General features: G+C 44.6%; 1 protein-coding gene across 3 annotated transcripts in view; it reads left to right on the forward strand.

The window, feature by feature from the left end:
- LOC143845171 (GDP-mannose 4,6 dehydratase-like) overlaps window positions 1-22,226 on the forward strand; it is a 144,744-nt gene that overhangs the window by 97,933 nt on the left and 24,585 nt on the right. For all 3 annotated transcript variants that reach the window (XM_077353317.1, XM_077353318.1, XM_077353319.1), the window contains exon 7: window positions 12,568-12,695. In XM_077353317.1, coding sequence (XP_077209432.1) covers window positions 12,568-12,695 — 128 coding nt within the window. The remainder of the gene's footprint in view (window positions 1-12,567; window positions 12,696-22,226) is intronic.

Raw genomic sequence — 22,226 nt, forward strand, 5'->3', positions numbered from 1 at the left:
AATAAAACATGAATGTTAAAAAACTTTAAAACATTAAACACATTATTAAAAGCTTCATACATCTCAGTGTAACCATGCCAATTTCTTTGGATGTAAACTGTCAGTAGTGATTCTCCAAAGGGGAGTATTCAGTGAAGGCCTCTGTTAGGCCCATTATGCACAGCGGCAGCTGCTCTGCGCTGCCGCCGTGTCGTTGCGATGGGGCAGGATGCCCCACCGTTCCCCATGTACACATGGGGGCAGGGCATGCAGGGCTGCCCCGGCGTAGCGCGTGCACACGCACATTGCGCCGGAGCCAGGAGGCTCGGGACGCTGCTGGCCACGGGAAGTGGCAGTGGCCATTGGGGAGAGGTGGGGCGGGGCCAGGGGGAGTGGGGGGCTGTCCCCCCTCCATACGCTATGGCGGGGACAGGGGGTTGTCCCTGCCGGCTCCGCGACTCTGTGGAGCCCGCAGGGGCATGCAGTGTCCCTGTAGGGACACCGTAGGTTGGGGCCGGGCAGGCCAAAAGGCCCGGCGCTGTCAGCTATTCACAGCGCTGGCCCACCTTATCCCCTGCTGCTGCCCGGAGTATCCAGGAAGCTGCGAAAGTTCCCGTGTTTGTATAACGCGGGCCTTCCATAGCCCTGGGCTGGGACACGTCTGCGCTGGCGGCGGTAAGCATTATCAGGGATTTTCCCTGAAGCACTGCCACCGCCAGCGCAGGCGTTCTGCCCCGTGCATAATGGGCCTTACTGAATCACTGGCTCCAACCATGTATAGAGTAGAAGAAAGCTATTCGCTAACTTTGTGTGCTAGCAGTACACCAGTTTTATTTATTGTCACGGCAATGCACTTGACAAAGTCGGCATCTGATATAATGCTTACGTTCGATGATATTTTTCGGAGTGTTTCAAAGCAGCAGGGGATAAACAATCTTATCTCTCTGGTACCTTTGCCACCTCAAAGACCTTACCTGAAACCACAGAGGCCATATCATTTCTGCCCAGGAAAGGCCATAGCTGGTTAACCAGTCAAAACTGGTAAAAGGCACTCCCAGCCACAGATACTACCTGCTTCCGGCAGTAGGCCTGGGTCCAAAATCACTTCCCAGACTACAGACCTGTTCTTTGAAGTGAGGTGCAAGCCTATCTGGGTGATACCTGAAATCCTGGATCTGGCCTTCCACCCACTAGAAGCATTTCCATCTTGTTGGGCTTAAGTTCAGTTTATTTGCCTGCAGCCACTCCTAAATGTTGGCACCTCTCTCTGTGGTTTCGTATAGGTGTAAAAGCCCCTGGTCCATGTTGAGACCAATCTCACCTCATTTCAGCTGCGGATCCTAAGCATATTTTGGTCAGCTGACCTCGGTGCTGTTGTGGGGGGGGGGAGGTGATAGAAGAGATAATCTCACAGATATGCTGGCTCCAGACCACTTAGGGCAGGGGTAGTCAAACTGCGGCCCTCCAGATGTCCATGGACTACAATTCCCATGAGCCCCTGCCAGCAAATGCTGGGGATTGTAGTCCATGGACATCTGGAGGGCCGCAGTTTGACTACCCCTGACTTAGGGCTTTAAAGGTTTATTCCCATGCTTTGAACCTGATTCGATCTCCAATCTGGAGCCATGGCTCCATGTGAAGCCATTTCCCACATGTGAAGTCATACCCAACCAAGACAGCAGCACAATGAAAATTCTTATATAAATCTTTCAAATATAACAACTCTTAGGAAAGACAGGTCTGAACCTTTTGCTCAGGCAGCATCGCCTCAGGTGCTTGGAAAGATGGAGTCCTGGCTGGAAATGTGCTGGAAGTATTACAGGTTCTTATACATCGAGGAGGACAAGGCTGTTCAGCCGACTTCTTATGCTCAGCCTTGACAGGAACGTTTCATTTCACTAATATATAGCACAAAAGTATTTTCCCTTGCTCCGTAGGGAAGCCCAACACTCTGTTCTATAAATCTGTCTACAAATCAAGTATGCATTTAAATAATATCTGTCAGAAAATATATTGAAAGATAGGCATAGCAAACTTCTTTGAAAAATGCTAGCTGATGAACATTTGCGGAATGGCTTGTAGCTAGTGTTTCTGGAAAATGCACACAGCAAATGGCCTGGGTTTTTAAAACCCAGATTCTTTGAGGGATGCCTGTGAAATTTCAGTACCTGCAGTTTAATTGGTGTTGGTTTTGGCCGGCCTTAGCGAACAAAAGCAGAATTCCTCTGATCTTAGTGGTGTCATTAACCAGCCATGACATTTCTTCCCCCAATGTCTAATTTTTCTGTGCGTTGCTTGAAGAGATCCTCAACCCTAGGGGCTCACAAAGATTGCTGTGGTCAACCGGGTTGCCGAAAGTCGGCAGATAAAGAACATGCACTTGAATTTGTGTGCACTTCAAGCTCAAAAAGGATATTGGTCTTCTATTTTGAAAACTGAATGAGATTTTCCATTGTGGATGTGAGGGATGATCGAACAAATGTTGGTTCAATTTGCTTGTGTTGACTGGTCTTGAACAGGGACTGGATTTTTCTGCATTTGCTTAGATAGTTCTTCAGTCTGTACTGGTATTTGACTAGTTACATCACTGTAGTGTATTCCTTCAACATAGGCCTTCCTCACCAAAGCCTCACCATAGTCCTGGCTTTTTGCACATGTGCATGATTGAGTTCTCTCCTCCTGTCATTGCTGTGCAACTCTTCCATTCAGTTGGCAATTGTTGAAATATGCAATTGGATCACTCACAAATCGTTTAATCCATCATAGATGGGATATTTCATTACAGCTTTGGTGTTTATTTAAGTAGTCTTTAGTGATGCCAATGGCCACCAGTCAGCTTGAATCGGCTGTCTCTTTGCACATGCGCAATTTGGTGAAAATTCAATGCAAACCAATTCTGCAGGAGTTTATGGCTATTTGGCAGTGATTAAACAGATCGAGTAGTTTGTCGATTTATTGTTGGGTTATTATTATTATCCTTGGAATACAATAAGACTGTTTTTGCATTAGGGATATCATTTGGATTTGCATATTTAAAGGCTCGACTTTTTCATTGGTTTCCTCACTAAAATTTGCTTTTCAGGTGCAGTCACAAATTGCCCCTTCACTTGCCTTGCAGCAAGGGAATACCCAGAAAATTGGTTTTCATTTTTTAAAGCGGGGTCTAATTCGGGGCTGCCAAATGCGGGAACGTGTGCAATCAAGTTATTCCCCGCACCCACCATTTTGAGTAGTTTGGGAAGTGCCCCTTTCTTCTTAGCCGTACTCCCTCCATCCCCTTCCTTCAGTTCCAAAAAATCTGCCTTAAAAAAAAAACGGTTGATCACATTACAGCGCTGTTTTGAATTTTTTAAAAAGCTGTCTTACATAGCAGTGCTATTATGTTAACACTAGAGGTAAAGCCCGTTGTATCCAAGAATACAACGGGCGGCAGAGCTTGGCAGTGGGAAGAGAAAGGGGAGGAGCTATCCAGTCTGTAAGGGCATGGGGTTGAATGTGTGTTTTGTGTGGGAGGTTGTGGTGGCGTGGAGACAAATGAGAGCATGGGTGTGGAGATATGGGTGTCAAGAACCTATGGTGGGGAATGTTCATTGAGTATGGGAGAGGACTGACCTTTGGGAATTGGGGCATAGTGGTTACAGATGAGCTTTCCAGAGCCATGTCCTCAGATATGTGAAAGGGAAATCAGACTGGAGACTCTTCTTAGGGAAAGATTACATGGCAACCAATTCCTCCCAGTTCTGCATTTAATATCATTTTCCTTCTTGTCCCCCTGCCCTAATACACATGGGGGAGTCACAGTACACAGGTGTCCACCCAGCTTCTTCTGTCTCCATTTTTTTACTATTCATAAAATATTATGTGCCCAATTGCTTCTTTCACGGTTGCTCCTTAGAAGAAGAAGAGCTGGAGTTTTGTACACTGCTGTTTACTACCCAAAGGAGTCTCAAAGTGGTTTACAAACACCCTTTCCCTTCATCTCCCCACAATAGTCAACCTGTGAGAGATGTGGGTCTGTGGGAGGTCTGAGAGAACTGGGGTGTGCCGCAGTGACCCAGCAGGCTTCAGGTGTCTCAAAGCAGTTTCCAATCACCTTCCCTTCTTCTCCCAAGTGTTTGGCAGGAGGATGAAGTTCCCCCCCCCTCAAAAGGAATACCCACCCCCATGCCCTCAGACTCCCCTGTGTTGCTCTTGGAAAGGTCTCCCTCCCCTCAGTCAGGGACTGTCAGAGGCTCCTTTGCAGCAGGCCTGAAGGGAGGGGGAGGGAGAGCACTCACCAGCCTCCTGCTAGCTCTGTCAGGGTTCTGAGGCAATTTGCAGTTGGACTTGATAGTTAGGACAGCCTTGGGGTGAAAAGGGCTAGCGCAGCCTGTCCAAGCCTCTGTTCTCATCCCCCTTGGCAGCCCTACTGACCTCCTCTCCCTGTGGTGGTCAGGAACAGACTGGCAGCGATGTCTCCTGATTGCCCCTGGGTGGGCGGGCTCTTTTAGAACTTTGGCCCAATGATTGGGCCTCCCGACTGGCTTTGCGGCTGACTGGCTAGAACTCTGGCCTGTCCTGGTGACAGTAGCTTTCTCCGGGCGCATGGCCTCCTGATTGGAGGGCCCGCATAGTGGCACAATCAGCTCCTGTAGGTGGGCGCTCCAGGGGCCATCCCAATTTGGACGTACCCAGCTTTGCTGGGCGCATCCAGATTGGCCCACTGCCTGTGGTTTCCGAGGGCCGGACAGGCCTGGACAAGCCCAGACAGCAGCCCTGAGACCCGGACAGCGCTGCCTAGATGGCCCTTTCAGAAATATATAGAGGAACTGTGGTAAAGCAAGATATGTCTCTTAATGCGGAAATGGTTCAAGTTAGACTCTTGAATGCAGCTGTGGCAAATTTGTAATGTCCTTGCAATTATAAAGGTTCAGTTTTTCATGTACTTCAGTTTCATGTTCTTCAGTTTGTATATTATTTTGTATTCGTTTCAATGGCATATTTTTATATTTCTTCAGATATAATATAATTTCAATATGTATAGAAACATCAGCTGTTTTGAGTGGGTACCTCTCTTCTTTGTTTGGCTTGATTCAGCAACTCTATACACCGCAGACTTCAAACAATGAATATCTTCTTTTCTACATGAACCTTTTCACTTACGTGTTCAATGATGCCTTTAATGAAGTATTTAATGATGCCTTTAATGAAGAAGAACATTTAAAAGATTTTTGCAGGAACCTTTCAAATATTTTTGGAGCAGAGTTGTTCCCTCTTGCTCCGGACCAAAACCAATGGGATGAAATTAATGCAAAAGAAATTCCATCTAAACATCCGGAAGAAGTCCTGACAGAGCGGTTTCTCAGTGGAAGAGGCTTCCTCGGGAGGTGGTGGATTCTCCATCTTTGGAAATTTTTAAACAGAGGCTGGGTAGGCATCTGACAGAGAGGCTGATTCTGTGAAGGTTCAAGAGGTTGGCTGATTAGAGTAGATAAGCGATAGGATTGTGAGTGTCCTGCATAGTGCAGGTGGTTGGACTAGATGACCCAGGAGACCCCTTCCAACTCAATTATTCTATGACTAGGGAAAAAGCCCATTTATGAAAATGGGCAGAGGTGGGGCATTGGGGGACATCCTCTCCCCATGTGTAGGCTGGGGGAGGCGGTCTCGGGGTGGGCGGCAGCCGTGGGTGTCAGGTGGGGAAGGGGTGTGGCTAGTGCTGGGGGGCGGCGTGGGCGACGGACGGGCAGGACGCATGGGCAGTAGTTCGGCCATGTGTGCTGTAGCATGGGGGCGGGGTTGTGGTGGGCTGTGGAACCAGGCATGCGTGTGAGTCCGTGCATGCCTGGTTCATTGCAGCGCTGTAGAGGCGGCCACGCAGGCCGCACAGCCTAGGGGCGGTGCTGATGAAAGGGAAGAAAAGGGCCGGCGCCTGGGACGATGGCGGGAAGGTGAGTAGGGGCTCTGGGAGTGGGGATAGGCCGGGGAAAGGGGCGGTCAGGGTGGGGGTAGGGGTGGAGGTGGGAAAGGCGGGAACGGCGGCGGGGCAAGAGGCATCCGGTGAGTGTGTGGCCGTCATGGCAGTGGCGTGGGAAGGGGTCTGGGGAGGGTGGGGGGTGAGTGAGTGAGTGAGTGTGTGTGTGTGGCTGCGTGTCACGGCAGAAGCCGCGGCGGTTCGGGAAGGGGTCTGGGGAGGCTGGGGGGGGATAGGAGGCAGCGGGTGGGTGCGTGAGTTTGTGTGTGTGGCTGTGTGCATAGTTGGAAGCGGCGGCGAGTATGGGTCTGGGGAGACTGGGGGTAGTTGGGTTTGGTTGAGTGCTTGGCGGTGGTCGGAGCCGGGAAAGGAGCAGGGACGCGGCATCTTTGACGTGGTGTCCCTGCTCCTTTCCCTAAGGCGAGGGGAAGGCGGCAGGAGGACTAACCGTGGTGGAAGGCAGCTTGTCCTTCTGCGTGGCGAGTTCCCTGGCGGCTAAGGCGAGGCCGGGCCAAGCGGCCAATGGAGAGGCGTGCTTTGTGCGCCTCCCCATTGGCCGCTTGGCCCTTGAGTGGCACTCGGTATTATTATCACGGACAGGTCCTGCCCTGACTCCTCCCCATTATCCCTTAGGGTTTTATTTTATCCGCTCCACAGGAGCGGTTAAAGATTCTGCAATTCTCTGATTCTTGACTATAGTCATTGCTTTGATTATTTCAAATCAAAGTTCATGCGGGTTGACTGTAATAATTCCAAAGCGGTCTCTGACATCCAGTAACATATTTAAATCAGCCCAACAAAATTTGAGTCCAATAGCATCTTTAAGACCAACCAAGATTTATTCAAGGTCTTAAAGGTGCTATTGGACTCAAATGTTATTGTGCTACTTCAGACCAACACGGCTACACACTTGAATATATCTAAAGCAGGACATGCATTGGATTCCCCACTCGGAATCTACAACAGATTGGAAAGGATGAATTGTTGTGGCAACCAAGAATGCGTTTATCCTTGTAGAATGCAAGCTGCATGCCAGTTTAATAATATAATTAGTCTTTTGAACATTTTTAAAATGTCAAGTGTTTGCTTTACAGAGACAAAGCCAGGAAATTGAGTGTTCACTGAATATTCCACACTTCATTTACCCCAGGATTCTTAAGTAGCACTGTTAGCAGTCTAACTGATTTTTCTGTCCTTATAGGTAGGGAGTATAGCACAAGGCAAAAGTTCGGAAATATACTTCTTTTTTTTTAAACTGGAAATTGCTTTCTCCTCATATGAGCCCAGTAGGTTGAATTGAGAACCAACAGAGAATTCCTTCCTTCCTTCCTTCCTTCCTTCCTTCCTTCCTTCCTTCCTTCCTTCCTTCCTTCCTTCCTTCCTTCCTTCCTTCCTTCCTTCCTTCCTTCCTTCCTTCATTCATTCATTCATTCATTCATTCATTCATTCATTCATTATTTTTCTAATAGCGCCCCTTGTAAGGCTCAGGGCGGTTTACATAAAACATAGGGATGTACATTATAACCATAATAACCATAATCATAACAGTAAGAACCAGTATTGATCAACAATACCATAACAAATAGCAACGCAATAGAACTTTTCAAACAGAACCTGTAGGGGTGGGGTCAGTTGGGTTCAAGATGGAGGATATCTGTGATGTCTGGGGGAGGGAGCTGGTGAATGCCTGGTGGAGGAGCTCCCTTTTACAGGCCCTTTGGTATTGTGGGAGTTCAGGGAGGGCCCTGATCTCTTCAGGGAACTTCTTCCACCAGATGGGGGCCAGAAACAAGAAGGCTCTGGCCCTGGTTGAAGCCCACCATGCTTCTTTGGGGCCAGGGAATCTCAGACAGTTGGTGGTGGCCGAACGTAACACTCTCTAGGAAGGTATAGGCAGAGAGTCGGTCTCTCATATACACTAGGCCCAGACTGTGTACAGCCTTGAAGGTGATTACCATGCCTGATCCAGAATTATGCCTTATGCCTGATCCAGAATTCAACTGGGAGGCAGTGAAGTTGTTGAAAGGCCGGCCAAATGTGAAATCTCCAAGGTTTTTGTGAGGATCCTCACAAACACACATGCACACACACAAGGACAAGGCTGATTAGCGCATCTAGTATAGTCCTAGGCAAGGGTAGCAGGACAGACTGACTGACTGAATAAATGGATATTAACAACAACAGTAACTTTAGTTTTATAGCCTGCCCTTCCAGGTTGGCTCAGGCAGTGCCACTCACTGGAAAGAGAAAAGGTAGGGAAATTGGGGACACGCAGAGATAGAAAGAATACATGTGCACCACCAGGTCAAAAAGAGGATGCCTAAAAGAACAAAGCTGAGGATAAGAAAAGTGAAAACATTAAGGTAGCACCAGAGGCAGACAGATGGAAAGCTTTGGCTGGTCAAGAGGTGTGCAGCTCATATATATAATCAACTCCCAGCCATTCAGAATACTCTTCCAGGGCCATCAAGAAACCCCAGGGTTTTGTAAAACCTTGGTTGAGAAAGCCTGCCTTAATTCTTAGGGTAAGGGTTGTCTCCATGAGCAGTATGAGTGTATCTCCAGGTTGGCTCACTTGCTTCCAAACCACTCAAGCTAGCTGCCAACATTTCTCAAGATCATGATATAACCAACACTAGGCAAAACCTTGGCTGAAGTGTTGGGAATGTTTTTTTCCTGATAAAGATCAGGGGCTGGGCTTCTGATCTATATTGGGACTTCATTGCAGAGAGATGGGGAATGAATCCCTTTCTTTGTGCCATTTCAGTTCTCAGGTAGCCTCTGCAGAACTTCTGTTTTCCTAGTTCAGTGGAACAGAGATGTCTTATCTCGTATGGACATCTTCAGACAGGAGGCCGTCTTATTTGGGATTGGGTAGAAATATTCTTCAAGACCAGTTTAACAATGATGGGGGAGAGGGGGTTAATAAAGAAGAAAAATAAGCAAGAACATGGGGCTGCTTCTTTCTCTTGTTCTTCTCTGCTTGAGAAATTTCATGGTTGGTTTGTCTTGTCTGTATGTCTCCTGTCGCCCTGTAAATGCCATTCTGTGAAGTATCTTGCAATGAATTAACTTCTAGCTTAATTGAAGTAAATGAGGCTTGCTGAATTTATCTGAATTAGAATATCACAGAGGATATATTTTATTATATATTGGCTGGGAAACCCCCTAGGAAGAGTGTATTAATTAAGATCATAGCCAAAAGGCAATATTAATCAGATAATATCAGATTGATCAGATGAAATTAAACAAAGTGTTGATTTATTGCTACACAGGATGATTTCATCTTTTAGATGACTTTGACAGTTGAATATATATATATGTATTAATATTTTAAGAGTTTTCAAATCAAAGTTGGTGTGGTTTTTAATTTTTTTTTGGTTGATTACATTTGGCTAACTTCAGTAGTCGAGTTTGATTTATATTAGTAGAATAGGGGGGAAAACCCCTGTGTATAAAAGCAGGTGTTTTTTTAATAGTTCGAATTCTGGTATATATATAAATAATTGAATTTTTATGCAAAGTAAACCTTTAATGATACCATTAAGTATATAATTTAGATGAGGTGTTAAAAGGAAAATGTTCCCTTGTGAATACAAGTACTGTACTGTGTTTCAACATGCTGTACCTGTATGATAGCCTCTGCCAGAATAAAAAATTCTCTCTTCTTCTGCCAGCAACGTAAAGGATCAACACTGCCAGCAACACTGTCCACAGAGGTTACAAGATTAACAGAGCAATCCATAGGGGGGCTGAATGACAACAGGGAGCCAGCTGACCTAAACACTGTTATAAGTTGGAGATGCACCAGTGTAAAGGGGACTCATGCCCTTGCTGGCTATGAGTGGCACAGCGCTGCAAAATCATTGTCATGTAGTCCCCCAAGCTGCTTTCCAGTTTGATGTAGTGGTTAGGAGTGCGGGCTTCTAATCTGGCATTCCGGGTTTGATTCTGCGCTCCCCCATATGCAGCAAGCTGGGTGACTTTGGGCTCGCCACGGTGCTGATAAAACTGTTCTGACCGAGCAGTGATATCAGGGCTCTCTCAGCCTCACCCACCCCACAGGGTGTCTGTTGTGGGGCGAGGAATGGGAAGGCGACTGTAAGCTGCTTTGAGCCTCCTTCAGGTAGAGAAAAGCAGCATATAAGAACCAACTCTTCTTCTTCTTTCCCAACTTTGGCTTGGCTACATGCATGCATCCGGGTTCTTTACAGTTTCGTTTTCTGGTAACTCCCTTCCTGCCCCCAGTCCCCTGTCCCCCTTCATTACATTGACGCAGCCAGAGTCTAACTCTGCTGGGGAAATTGGCTCTGTCCTTGTCAGCACAATCTCTGCAAGCTTGTATCTTATGACTTGGACCAAATGGTCTAAACCAGGGGTCCCCAACCCCCGGTCTGCGGCCCGGTACCGGGCCACAAAGGCCATTGTACCGGGCCACCAGCGGCCACGCCTGCCTCCCTCCCCTGCAGCGAGAGGGGGGGAAAGAGGCTGGCACTGCAACCGGCGCGGCAGCCGGCGCACCAGCGATGCTAATGCGCACACGTGGAACTGCCACGCATGCGCGTTTGCGCCCCCTGGTGGCCAAAACGCACATGCGTGGCAACTCTGTGCATGTGTATTAGCGCCACCTGGTGGCCAAAACACACATGTGCGGCAGTTCTGCGCATGCGCATTTTTGAGCAACTGCGGCAGCCGGGCCGCTGGCTCTCCCCCACCCCCGGAGGCGGTCCCCGGCCAGATGAAGGTTGGGGACCGCTGTTCTAAACTGCCTGTTGGCAGCTAGGTGTAAAAGCTTTGTTTTAACCTTCTTTGATGGAAATTATTATTATTATTACTGTAAACCTCCGGGAGACCTTCGGAGAGAGGCAGCATAAAAATCGATAAATAAATAAAGCCTATATTTCATGGGAAATTTTGGCAGGCAAAACATGCATTTGTTGGGGGAATAGGGGTGACCTATATGAACCCCAGGTTTGGCTTCGCATCTTGTTCTTAGCAGTGATCTATCAAATACCAATCCAGGCTACTGTGGAGGTTAGAGAAGCTTTTCTCAACCGTTTTTTTCTGTTGAGAAACTCCTGAAACATTCTTCAGGCTTCAGGAAACCCCAAAAGTGGTGTGATTGTACAGAAAATGTTTGGGAAGCATTGCTGTGCACAAACCCACCCGGGGGGCCCTCCCCATCCCACCCCCTCCAGGCCCATCACTGGCCATTTTGGAAGGTGGGGGGGGGAGGTCAATATGACTGTATATGGTCATATAACCCAATATATGTTTAACAAATATAAAATATACAGTATTGATTAATTCCCACCCATTCAGGAAACCCTTCCAGAGCCATTGAGAAACCCTACGGTGTCATGAAACCCTGGTTGAGAAAACCTTGGTTAGAGTGAAGGAGGTTCCAGCGCCAATCACCACTCTGTCTTGGACGTTCGCTGCGTGCCCCTGGGCCCATCACACACTCCAACCTACCACAGAGTGTTGTTGTGAGGATATCCTGTAAGAGGGGAGAAAGTTGTAAACTTCCTTGGGTTTCCATTGGGTGAAAATGGGGTGTAAATGAAGTACATAATAATAGCGGAGCTAAAATAGTTCCGCAGGGCATGCAAAAGGGAGCTCTTTCGCTAGGCATTTGGTAGCCACCTGGCATAACCAACAACATCTGCAGGGCCCCTGCTCCTTCCCTCCCAAAAATCCATCAATGCGTTCTGCTCCTGGACCTGTTTCTACTGTTTGTACTGTTGTACTGATACCACTGTTAAAATTATCAGTTAGCAGAATTAATGTTATGGTTATTTTTATGTTATAGATTATTTCCTGTATCGTTTCTATGTTTTATGTAAACCGTCCTGAGCCTCCGGGGAGGGCGGTATATAAATATAATAAACCAACAGCAGCTACTTTGCTGGTTATCGTATTGTGGACTGCGTGGAAACAAAGATAACTTTAATTTGAAACTCTTGTCAGCTGTGCGATCATATGTTTTGCCTACATTCCTTGCTAGACTAGACTTAAGAAATTATGCTTTGTCAGGTGGCCAATGGCAGAATGGTGCTTGTCCCTTAATATCAAGTGAATAGGTGGCAAATCCTCAACTAAAGCAAAGACTATGCAGGAATTCCTTCTCTTCCAGTCCCATTTAGAGCTTAAGAAGACCTGTACTCCAAAACACAGTATTCCACCGTTGCCCGCTCATAAAACAAGCAAGAGGTCTGTTTTCCCAGCTAGATGCTCTAGTATCCAAATTATATTTCACCTTAACTTGCAGAAAAGGTCCTAGCTTGTGCTTTAACATGTAAGTTATCTCGCTGTAATATTTTATATTTTGCTTCCAGAAACTTTCATTCTGGTTTATTTTTCTTGGCCTTGTGCCTAGTGCGAACATTTAAGCTGCAGATTAGGAATCCTGACATTTTCAAAGGAAGATATTCGATGAGAATGTGTAACTAATGTGACATGTGTGCTTGGCCCACCTCGCCATGCAGAAGGAACTGACAAATTACAACAGAGTTTCCATAACTGATGCGGAGGGAAGGTGGAAAGTAACAATCTTACACTGTGTGTGTGATGTTCAGCTGGGATGTAGTTACCAAGCAGTTTTTAATCCCTCTGTTCTGTCTTTTTTCCTTTAGGGGCTAACTTTGTAACTCGAAAAATTAGCCGTTCAGTGGCTAAGATTCACCTGGGGCAACTGGAATGCTTCAGCCTGGGCAATCTGGATGCCAAAAGAGACTGGGGACATGCCAGGGACTACGTTGAGGTACGCTAAATGGTGAAATACCTGTCTTTGTATGTGAAAATATACGACCTAAGATTCAGCAAAAATATATGACTGTCATGGAATACACCTGTAAATGTAACCATTCTCTAGCTTGTATAGAGAACAAGCTGCCTTTAGAAGGTAGGTTCCATGTAACCTGAACATGCAAAGAGGTATCTAGATTTGACAATGCCGAAGTGAACACAGTGTCAGCATTAACTGTGGAAGGTCAATTTTGTTCCTATAATCCTGCTGATTTTAAGTATTATTTTGTCATGTGAAGCTGTATGAAGAAATATTACAATAAGTAATGCATTCAGTGCATGCAATATTTTTTACGTCTCAAATAGCGACGTTCATAGTGGATTTATTACTAGGTTTCAGGATATAAGCAATCATGTCAGAATTACTTTTTTAAATGTCACAGCGGGCAGCTGCCCCCATTTTCGTCATTTTCTGAAAAAGCCAGTTGTGTGGTTTGTGTGATTACTTAGAGAAATCTGACCGTATGGGTTGGCCCTTCAGCTTTCCATTTCAAATAGAATTGAAGAAACATTGGAAGGAGGAATGAGTGGTAAGAATGTTTCAATTAAGTCAAAAATTTGAATAAGCACAACTGATTTCGTTTTATATAGAGATAGACATATATAGATATTTAGATTTAATTTAGATTTATATACCACTGCTCTCAATTAGTCTTGTGGCGGTTTATAGTAAGACAATAAAATACAGTACAACACCTAAAAACCCTTTAAATACATTAACATTAACCATAGAAGGAAGAGGAAGAGCCTCTTGTGGCGCAGAGTGGTAAGGCAGCTGTCTGAAAGCTTTGCTCATAAGGCTGGGAGTTCAATCCCAGCAGCCGGCTCAAGGTTGACTCAGCCTTCCATCCTTCCGAGGTCGGTAAAATGAGTACCCAGCTTGCTGGGGGGTAAACGGTAACGACTGGGGAAGGCACTGGCAAACCACCCCGTATTGAGTCTGCCATGAAAACGCTAGAGGGCGTCACCCCAAGGGTCAGACATGACTCGGTGCTTGCACAGGGGATACCTTTACCTTTACCTTTAACCATAGAAAAATACAATACAATCAGAGTTCTAAACTCCCACCCCCTGTTCAGCTTGCAGTCAAATGAGCTCTCTCATTGGGAGTGAGGACAATGATCTAGCACAGATGTAATTGTGTGTCTGAATTTTAGAATGGGTTTATTTCCTTCAGTTACCCCCTTTACAAACCAGTGTCATCCTCAGTACAGAATTTGTTGTTTTGAATGTGGGGGGGGGAGTTATTTGACTTGACTTTGTGCAGATCAAGTAGCCCAGCTTGTTGGTTGCCCTGAAATCACAAATGCATGTTGTTTAGGAATTCCACAAAAAGCAGTACAATCCTAAGTATGATTCCATAGAAGTAAGTTCCATTAAGTTCAGGGCTTACTCCGTAACATGTGCTTTTTAAGACTGAAACCTTAGCTTCTCGGTATACTGGCTACCAAATGAAATGTAATCCACTGAAGTCTCCAATTAAAACATATGTTGATGATGTAAATAACATTCCAGATTCTTCACGTGTTTTGGGACTGTCCCAAAATCATACCGAAAGAATTTCTAACTGTGCTAGAGTTCATCTTGAGTATGGCCTATTATGCACGGCCACTGAAACGGCGGCATGGAGGAGGAAGAAGCGAAGCAAACCGCTAATGCACGGGACGGAACGCAGCAGAGGCAAAACCCAGAGTATCCGATTATGCACGCAGCTACTCTGGAGCCGCTTCTGGTTGCACCCTGGTCCTGGGAAACTCCACTTTCTTCGGCCCATTATGCATGGAGTGGAAGGTCTGCATTCGGGGTGGAATGGCGGCGGCTAAAATCACCAATTATGCACGCTACAGAAAAAGCCGCGTTAGCAAGATGTGGAAGAAAGTGGAGCTTCCTGGGACCAGGGCGCAACCAGAAGCGGCTCCAGAGTAGCTGTGCGCATAATCGGATACTTTGGGTTTTGCCGCCGTTGCATTCCGTCCCGTGCGTAAGCAGTTTGCTTCGCTTCTTCCTCCTCCGTGTTCTCCATGCCGCTGTTTCAGCGGGCGTGCATAATAGGCCTTCTGCATCTTGCCAACGCGGCTTTTTCGGTGTTATACGTTGCCGCCTGCAGCATGCATAATTGGTGATTTTAGCCGCCGCCATTCCACCCCGAATGCTGACCTTCCACTCCGTGCATAATGGGCCTTCCTGACTCCCCACAGATTAACTTCTCTGTTTAACTGGGCCCATGTTGGGTCCTCGAGACACTGAATATGTGAAAGGGAGCTAAAGTCAAATTGTGCATCATTGAGGCAGGGATCTAGATTGGGGCAACAGCAATTCACTCGGTGTCTCAATTTTAAATGGTACCACTTGGGCTTCTTTGAAGTTCAGGGCATGGAGGGAAAGACAGGAACGATATGAGTGTTCTCCGTTTTGTACTTGCAACCGGTGTGGGGGTGGTGGTTTCTGTTTTGGGAAACTGCATGTGTGCAATAATTAGCACCTCCGTCCCTAGTGCTGTGATCTTCATCCAGATGTCCTAGCTCCTGATCCTTGTCCAGCTGCTTATTAGGGCCAAATTATATTTCAGAAATCCCATTCATGAAAGTACAGCATTGCATTTAGCGCGACAGTATAGGAATCATTAGGATTGAATGCTAAACTGGAGAAGTGCTTGTTTGACCAACTTAGGATGGATTTCCTGGGTTTCTTCTTCTTAGTAGATGCTCTCCAGATGGACCCTAGCAAGGCAGTAGCAATGGACTGAGCACCTCTTCATACCACACAGTAGGTTATTCTATTTGCCCATGCTTCTGCCGCACCTTAAAGCAGGGGTAGTCAAACTGTGGCCCTCCATATGTCCATGGACTACAATTCCCATGAGCCCCTGCCAGCAAAAGCTGGCAGGGTCTCCTGGGAATTGTAGTCCATGGACATATGGAGGGCTACACCTTGACTACCCCTGCCTTAAAAAATTGTCATCTATATCTGAACTTCTATTTAACTCCTAGCTTGAGTTTGAACTCTTTAATTCTGCTCTTAGAGATCAGAAAATCTTTTCACATACCTGGATGTCATTTCCTAGTGACTCCTGGTTTGTGATACTGTAAACAGGTGAATCTACTTTAGGATAGCAAGAATATAATAAGGGAGGAGTGAGAATCTCTAAATGAATGATTCAATAGATTCTATTCATGTTGCCTCCATGGAGAAGAGTAAATTCCAGGGGAGAGGAAGCGGGACAAAACTAAATAGGATTTTGCCACCATCTCCATCTGTAACACTACAGAATATTAGCCCTTTTCTGCCTTGGGCTTGCGGGCTACAGATGACTATTTGTTATTAGCTCATGATAGGAGTCCAGGAGAAATCATGAGAAGTAGGGATTCTATGCTGCTTGAACTCTGGCAAGCTCCATTATGGCCCATTATGCACGGAGTGGAAGGTCTGCATTCAGGGTGGAATGGCGGTGGCTAAAATCACCAATTATGCACGCTGCAGGCGGCAACCGGGTGCAGAGTCAACGTATGCCGCCGAAAAAGCCACATTAGCGAGATGTGGAAGAAAGTGGAGCTTCCTGGGACCAGGGCGAAACCAGAAGCGACTCTGGAGTATCTGCATGCATAATCGGATACTCTGGGTTTTGTCGCCGTTGTGTTCCGTCCCGTGCATAATTGGTTTGCTTCGCTTCTTCCTCCTCCTCGTTCTCCATGCCACCATTTCAGCGGCCGTGCATAATAGGTCTATGTGAAATGTTATAGGTAGAGTATAGCAAAAGTTGTTATGCATGCATCTTTCAGAACATCTGGGGGCCTTCTTTGTTATTGTTCCCTGGCCGTGAAATAACATCCCCAAACACAATTCTAGTTCTTTTGCTTTAGATACCATATTAATTTTTTAAATCTTCTGCACTTCTAATAGTTGATTCAGTTTTGGAGCTTCTTACCTATTATATATGTTAGGATTGTTTTAATGCCAGGTATTTATTTATCTTGTTTGCTGCATTACCCCTCTTGTAAGCCACCATGAGAACTTTTTCTGGGCACAAAGGTAGGCTAAATTTTCAAGATAAATAAAAAGACTTTAGTGTTTTGTGTTATTATTTGAAAAAAAGGCTAACATTGAATGCTAACTCTGCTGATTGGAATTGATTTAAGAGTTCATAACTGTTCAGACACTTATTAAATGTTGTGATGCTTTTAACAACAGATGTATAACATTGATTGAATATTTTGCATGGGAGCCAGCACCACGGTGGGTGGGTAGCTGGGGATAAGTAGTATATCAGCAATACTGACATACGAATCTTCCATGTCTTGTTTTGTTCTGTGAAGTTGATTTATTCCTTTTTATTTGGTACAGTCCAGTACCATAAACCATCTGCTAGATCTGTTCTAATACTAGTACAACAGCAAGCACTTAGCAGACAATGATTCATTCCTATACAATGCAAAAAATACCGAGACATCCTACAAATATCCTCATGAACACCCAAGAGACCCATATTTCAAATTAATTTAGATTCCCACAAAACACAGAACTTGGAGCAGCGAGAAAGTACTTATCAATCTATTACTAGCCTCTTACTTCACCAGCCAAATATTAGTAGTTGCGGAATTATTACAAGACAGGAAGACAAGTTTATTTGTAAAGTTGTAATAAGAGAGTTTGCAAATATATAGCCTTATTAAGAATTTGGTGTGGGAAAAACATTAGGATTGGTTCACATAAGGCTAACTGCCAGAGAATCTGCAGGCTTGTAGTTTGTGTGGCTATAGTCTACCTTTTTTGATAAAACGGAGGCAAAGTAATTTTCTAGTACCTTCTGTATTATCATTCAACTTTTCCTTTCAGTCAGAGTCATATCTAATATAGCCACCTTTTCTGCATTTCCTCACAATTTTGGCACAAAGTTTGTTAAGAACTTGCTGGTGATATGTGAAATTATCCCAGCAGATAGCTGAGTAATAGCTCTCTGATATCAGTGCTTTATTTATGTTGGATCCCGTCGCTTCCGTTTTTGTGGGAAACATACCCGTTTTCTCCTGACAAATTACTGACCCTTTGTGGATCACCAGCAATTGTTTCTACTTTCCCCTTTAATTATTATCAAGTACTTTCAGAAGATATGCCAAGCTTCTTCCATTCTCTCTCTTGTTCTTAAGATATTGTACATTAGAGCCTGCATTTGTTTCTTTTCCTATCATATTTATATAGTTCATGAAGGCCACTATTAATTAAAATTCATTATGCAGTTGTCTACTTCATTTATTAATATCATTATATATGTGTGTGTCTATGTGTATGTGTGAATATACATGTATATAGTAGTGGGGGATGGGAGTCGGGTTTTTATTGATCTTTCCGCCATGTTGGGAATGTTTTATGTCTTTTAATGGGGTTTTAATGGGGTTTTAAGACACTGTGACCTGCCACGAGCTGCAAGGTAGTTGTGGGAAATAAATTTAATAATAATAATAATAATAATAATAATAATAATAATAATAATATCACAACCACTTGAATATTTGTAACTAAAAATACAAAAGAAAATGAAACCATTGCCTTTGAAATTTTGTTTTGTTACACACAGCTTTTAATGGGATTCCTAGCCATGTAAGCCATTTTACCCTTTTTCATTATGCTGTATGTAAATATACTCTTACATTTTGCCTATAAATACGAACTGATTACTTCCATTCCATGGCATTGTCTCTGTGGAAGGGGACATGCCCACGAAAGCTCATCCCTTGAATAAAACTTGGTTGGTCTTAAAGGTGCCCCCGGACTCTAAATTTGTACAAACTATATTTATTTAATTTGGTGATTTTTCTCCCGGATGAAGACCGAGATCAGTTTACAAACCTATTCAAGTATAATTTGAATAAAGGAACAAATAAGTACAAGTCAAAATAAAAATAAAAAGCTCCCAAACGTATCCTAGGCAGTGGGGTGGTTCATTCAGGGGCCACAGACTGCATGCAAACCACGGGTTAAGAGTCAGGGGCCCAAGAACTCTTTGGGTCATGTCAAGAAACAATCTATGCCTACAACCCATCTTCATATCTGCTCCGCATAATATATTTCTGGTAAGGCGTTGGAAGAGGAGCATGTCTCATGTCTTAAGTGCCACCACTCAGGGCGGCTTCCCCGCCCCTGAGTGCCTCCTCCTCCAATCCGCTTGACTAATTGTCTAGCAGCCACCCAGTCGCCTTCCATCCCCGGCTGCAACAGGCAAAGCCTCAATCTCTCTGGCCACTCGGCTCCAGCCTCGGATGTGAGCCGAGACTGGAGCCGAATGGCCAGAGAGATTTTGGGTGAATGCGAAAGCCCGAGGCTCCGTCTGTTGCAGCCGGCAGAGCCTTCCCAGAAGGGAGTTCTTAGTCTGAGGAAGAGTGCTTGCACTCGAAAGCTCACGCCTTGAATAAATCTCAGAATTGATGTTAGATTCAGCTAGCAGCCTGGTTCACCTTCTTGCCAAAGGAGACTCTGGCAAGGCCTGAAGTCAGGAAGAGAAAGGAAAATTCAGCCTTGATGGGTAAACAACTTATCGCTTTGTATCCTTTTCTGCCTGTATTAGTTTCTTCCTTTCTTATATGAATCTTAATGTGATGTATTTATGTCCTTGTGATAATGCCCAACCTGAGACAATTTCACATATCTTACTATATTGTCCTTTTTATGAAAGCATCCGAAAATATCTAATCCTACCTTTACTATCTCATTACAGTAGACATTCATCTCTGTCCTCCCATAATAATCACACTCTAGTTAAATTTTTGCTAAGGGATAAAGATCCTCCCATTTCTAACATGGTAGCAAGATTCCTTTACATTTCTACTAGAATAAGAATGTCCGAACGATAGTAATGGATAGGTAAATGCCATCTTATCACTTGGGTTAATGGACTGTTCAAGAAGTTGTATTGAGGGGGATATCTCATATCCCAAACACAAAGCTATTCAGGAACATGTGAATGACAAGGAGAAGGAGTCCGCCAGTGTCCTACCTAAACTTCTAGCCAACCTAAATGATAGAGCTTGGGAGGACAACTGACAGAGTAGACACAAAAGCAAACAGGAAAAGGAAGGAGGAAAACAAGGGGGAGAGAGGGGGCTCCTGGGAATTGTAGTACATGGACATCTGGAGGGCCGCAGTTTGACTACCCCTGCTATAGGGTTTTCAAGGCAACAGATGAACAGAGGTGGCTTTGTGACTTTGTCACAACTCTGGTGTTCCTTGATAGTCTTCCATACCAATACTAACCTGGTCCAATCCTGCTTAGCTTCAGAACACTGAGGAGATCAGGCTAGCTGGCCTATCCAGGTCCAGCCAGAGATCCAATTCTCCAAGGCCAAAAGTAGGTGGGAAGCTGTCACGCAGGCCAAAGGGTTCACAATTCACGTTCCTGCTGATCCAGCATATGCATTTTCTGCACACGTGTTCAGCAAGCATTAGACAGGCAAAAACATTAATGCAAACTTTGAATTAACCGTTTCACCCTTCCTTTCTGCATTTAATGTAGAATGCAGGTTTACCGTCAATGATCACTTAATAAATCTTGAAAGTTGCCATAGGCACGACGTTTGGCCGCGTGCCATCTCAGGAGAAGGAAAGGCTCTATCATGTGATGGAATGAAGTATTTGGCGAGTAAAGGTTCAGACTTTTTTTTTTTCAGCAGCACATTAATTTTTTAAAAACTGTGCCTCGCTTGTAGTAGCTTCTCCCTAACATGCGGGATACGTATGAGTGATTGGCAATAAGGAGAAGAAGAAGAAGAAGAAGAAGACTGTAGGCTATAATTATTTCAGACATGAGTAAGTTCTACATTGGAAAGTGGATAACGCAGGCAAGGAAATGGTTTTTGTGCTTATGTACAAGGAGTCTTGTTGAGCGCATATCATATGGCATCGATTTACAAAACTCTGCCGTTGTGTCTGCAAGCCGAATTTTGATAATAGCCCTCCTTTTCTTCAAGAAAATTATACTGATGTTTCGTAGCTACTGTGCTACAGTACCTTCCTGTAGTTATCGTGAAAATGTGGATGGTTGAATTTAAAGTAAAGTACGTGTCTGTTTATGTAGATCGCTCTCAGCGTAAAGTGTTTTTTAGATTCTCGCCCCCCCTTGTGATTGACCTATTAGTGGGGTGATAGGTAACTTATAAAAGAAAAAGAGGGGGAAAAGCTTTCCCCTGAAAAACCATCTGGTTTAGTTTCCTGTGCCTCCACAAATGTACTTGTATAGTTATCACGGTGACATCCATGATTTTTGAAGCAATTTTGTAACACTGGTGGTCTTAAGACTTAGCTAGGTTGGTTGTGGGGATTGCCAAACAATGTATCTTGCATAAATCATTCCCCAATTGAGAAATTAAGAACTGTTGGCATATTTTGGAGACTAAACCAATATTTCTTTATTAACCAGACTATGTTATCTTTAAAACTACCCAGGTACAGATATGTAGAATATATCTGTACTAGCAAATAATTATATTGGAAAAAATAGGTTGTGCTTTAACATTATACTTGAACCTTTTTTAAAGTTTCTGTTACTGAGTACCTTGTTAAAATTATATTTAAATTTTATAATTTAAATTATAAAGAGCCAGTTTGGTGTAGTGGTTAGGAGTGCGGACTTCTAATCTAGCATGCCGGGTTCAATTCTGCGCTCCCCCACATGCAACCAGCTGGGTGACCTTGGGCTCGCCACGGCACTGATAAAACTGTTCTGACCAGGCAGTGATATCAGAGCTCTCTCAGCCCCACCCACCCCACAGGGTGTCTGTTGTGGGGAGAGGAATGGGAAGGCGACTGTAAGCCGCTTTGAGCCTCCTTCGGGTAGGGGAAAGCGGCATATAAGAACCAACTCTTCTTCTTCTTCTCTGTAATAAAAGTATAATATATAATTAATTTATCTATCTAAACAGTTGGTGGTTCATGAGGACATCTGCTATATTATCCTTCATATGCTTGACGCCAATAAAAGCATCAAAATTTTATTGTAAATTCTAGTGCCCTCGCTGCTAAGAAGACCCCATATCTATAAGTTGTTGTAAGTTGTCACTGTGTTAGTCACTGACACAGGTACAGTATATTTTTCAACTTTACATCAAATGGTCATCAAAACCACATTTTAATGAGATATGTATGCAAAGGTGCACCCGATCCAAATTCTATTGTAACTAGTCACGTATAAATATCTTTTTAGGAGTAACTATTGTTGGAGTACCCAGCTTGTTTGCTGGAGGGTAAACGGTAATGACTGGGGAAGGCACTGGCAAACTACCCCGTATTGAGTCTGCCATGAAAACGCTGGAAGGCGTCACTCCAAGGGTCAGACATGACCCGGTGCTTGCACAGGGGATACCTTTACCCTTTACTGTTGGAATGAGATATAGGTTAATCACCCTCAGTGAATTCCATATAAAGTACAAATACTTTAGACGGTTAAGTTAGATTGTCATGAGCTCTTCAACTGTAGCTCTTCAATTTTGTACATTATTAC

This window comes from Paroedura picta, chromosome 9 (genome assembly GCF_049243985.1).
Source record: "Paroedura picta isolate Pp20150507F chromosome 9, Ppicta_v3.0, whole genome shotgun sequence".
Lineage (NCBI taxonomy): Eukaryota > Metazoa > Chordata > Lepidosauria > Squamata > Gekkonidae > Paroedura > Paroedura picta.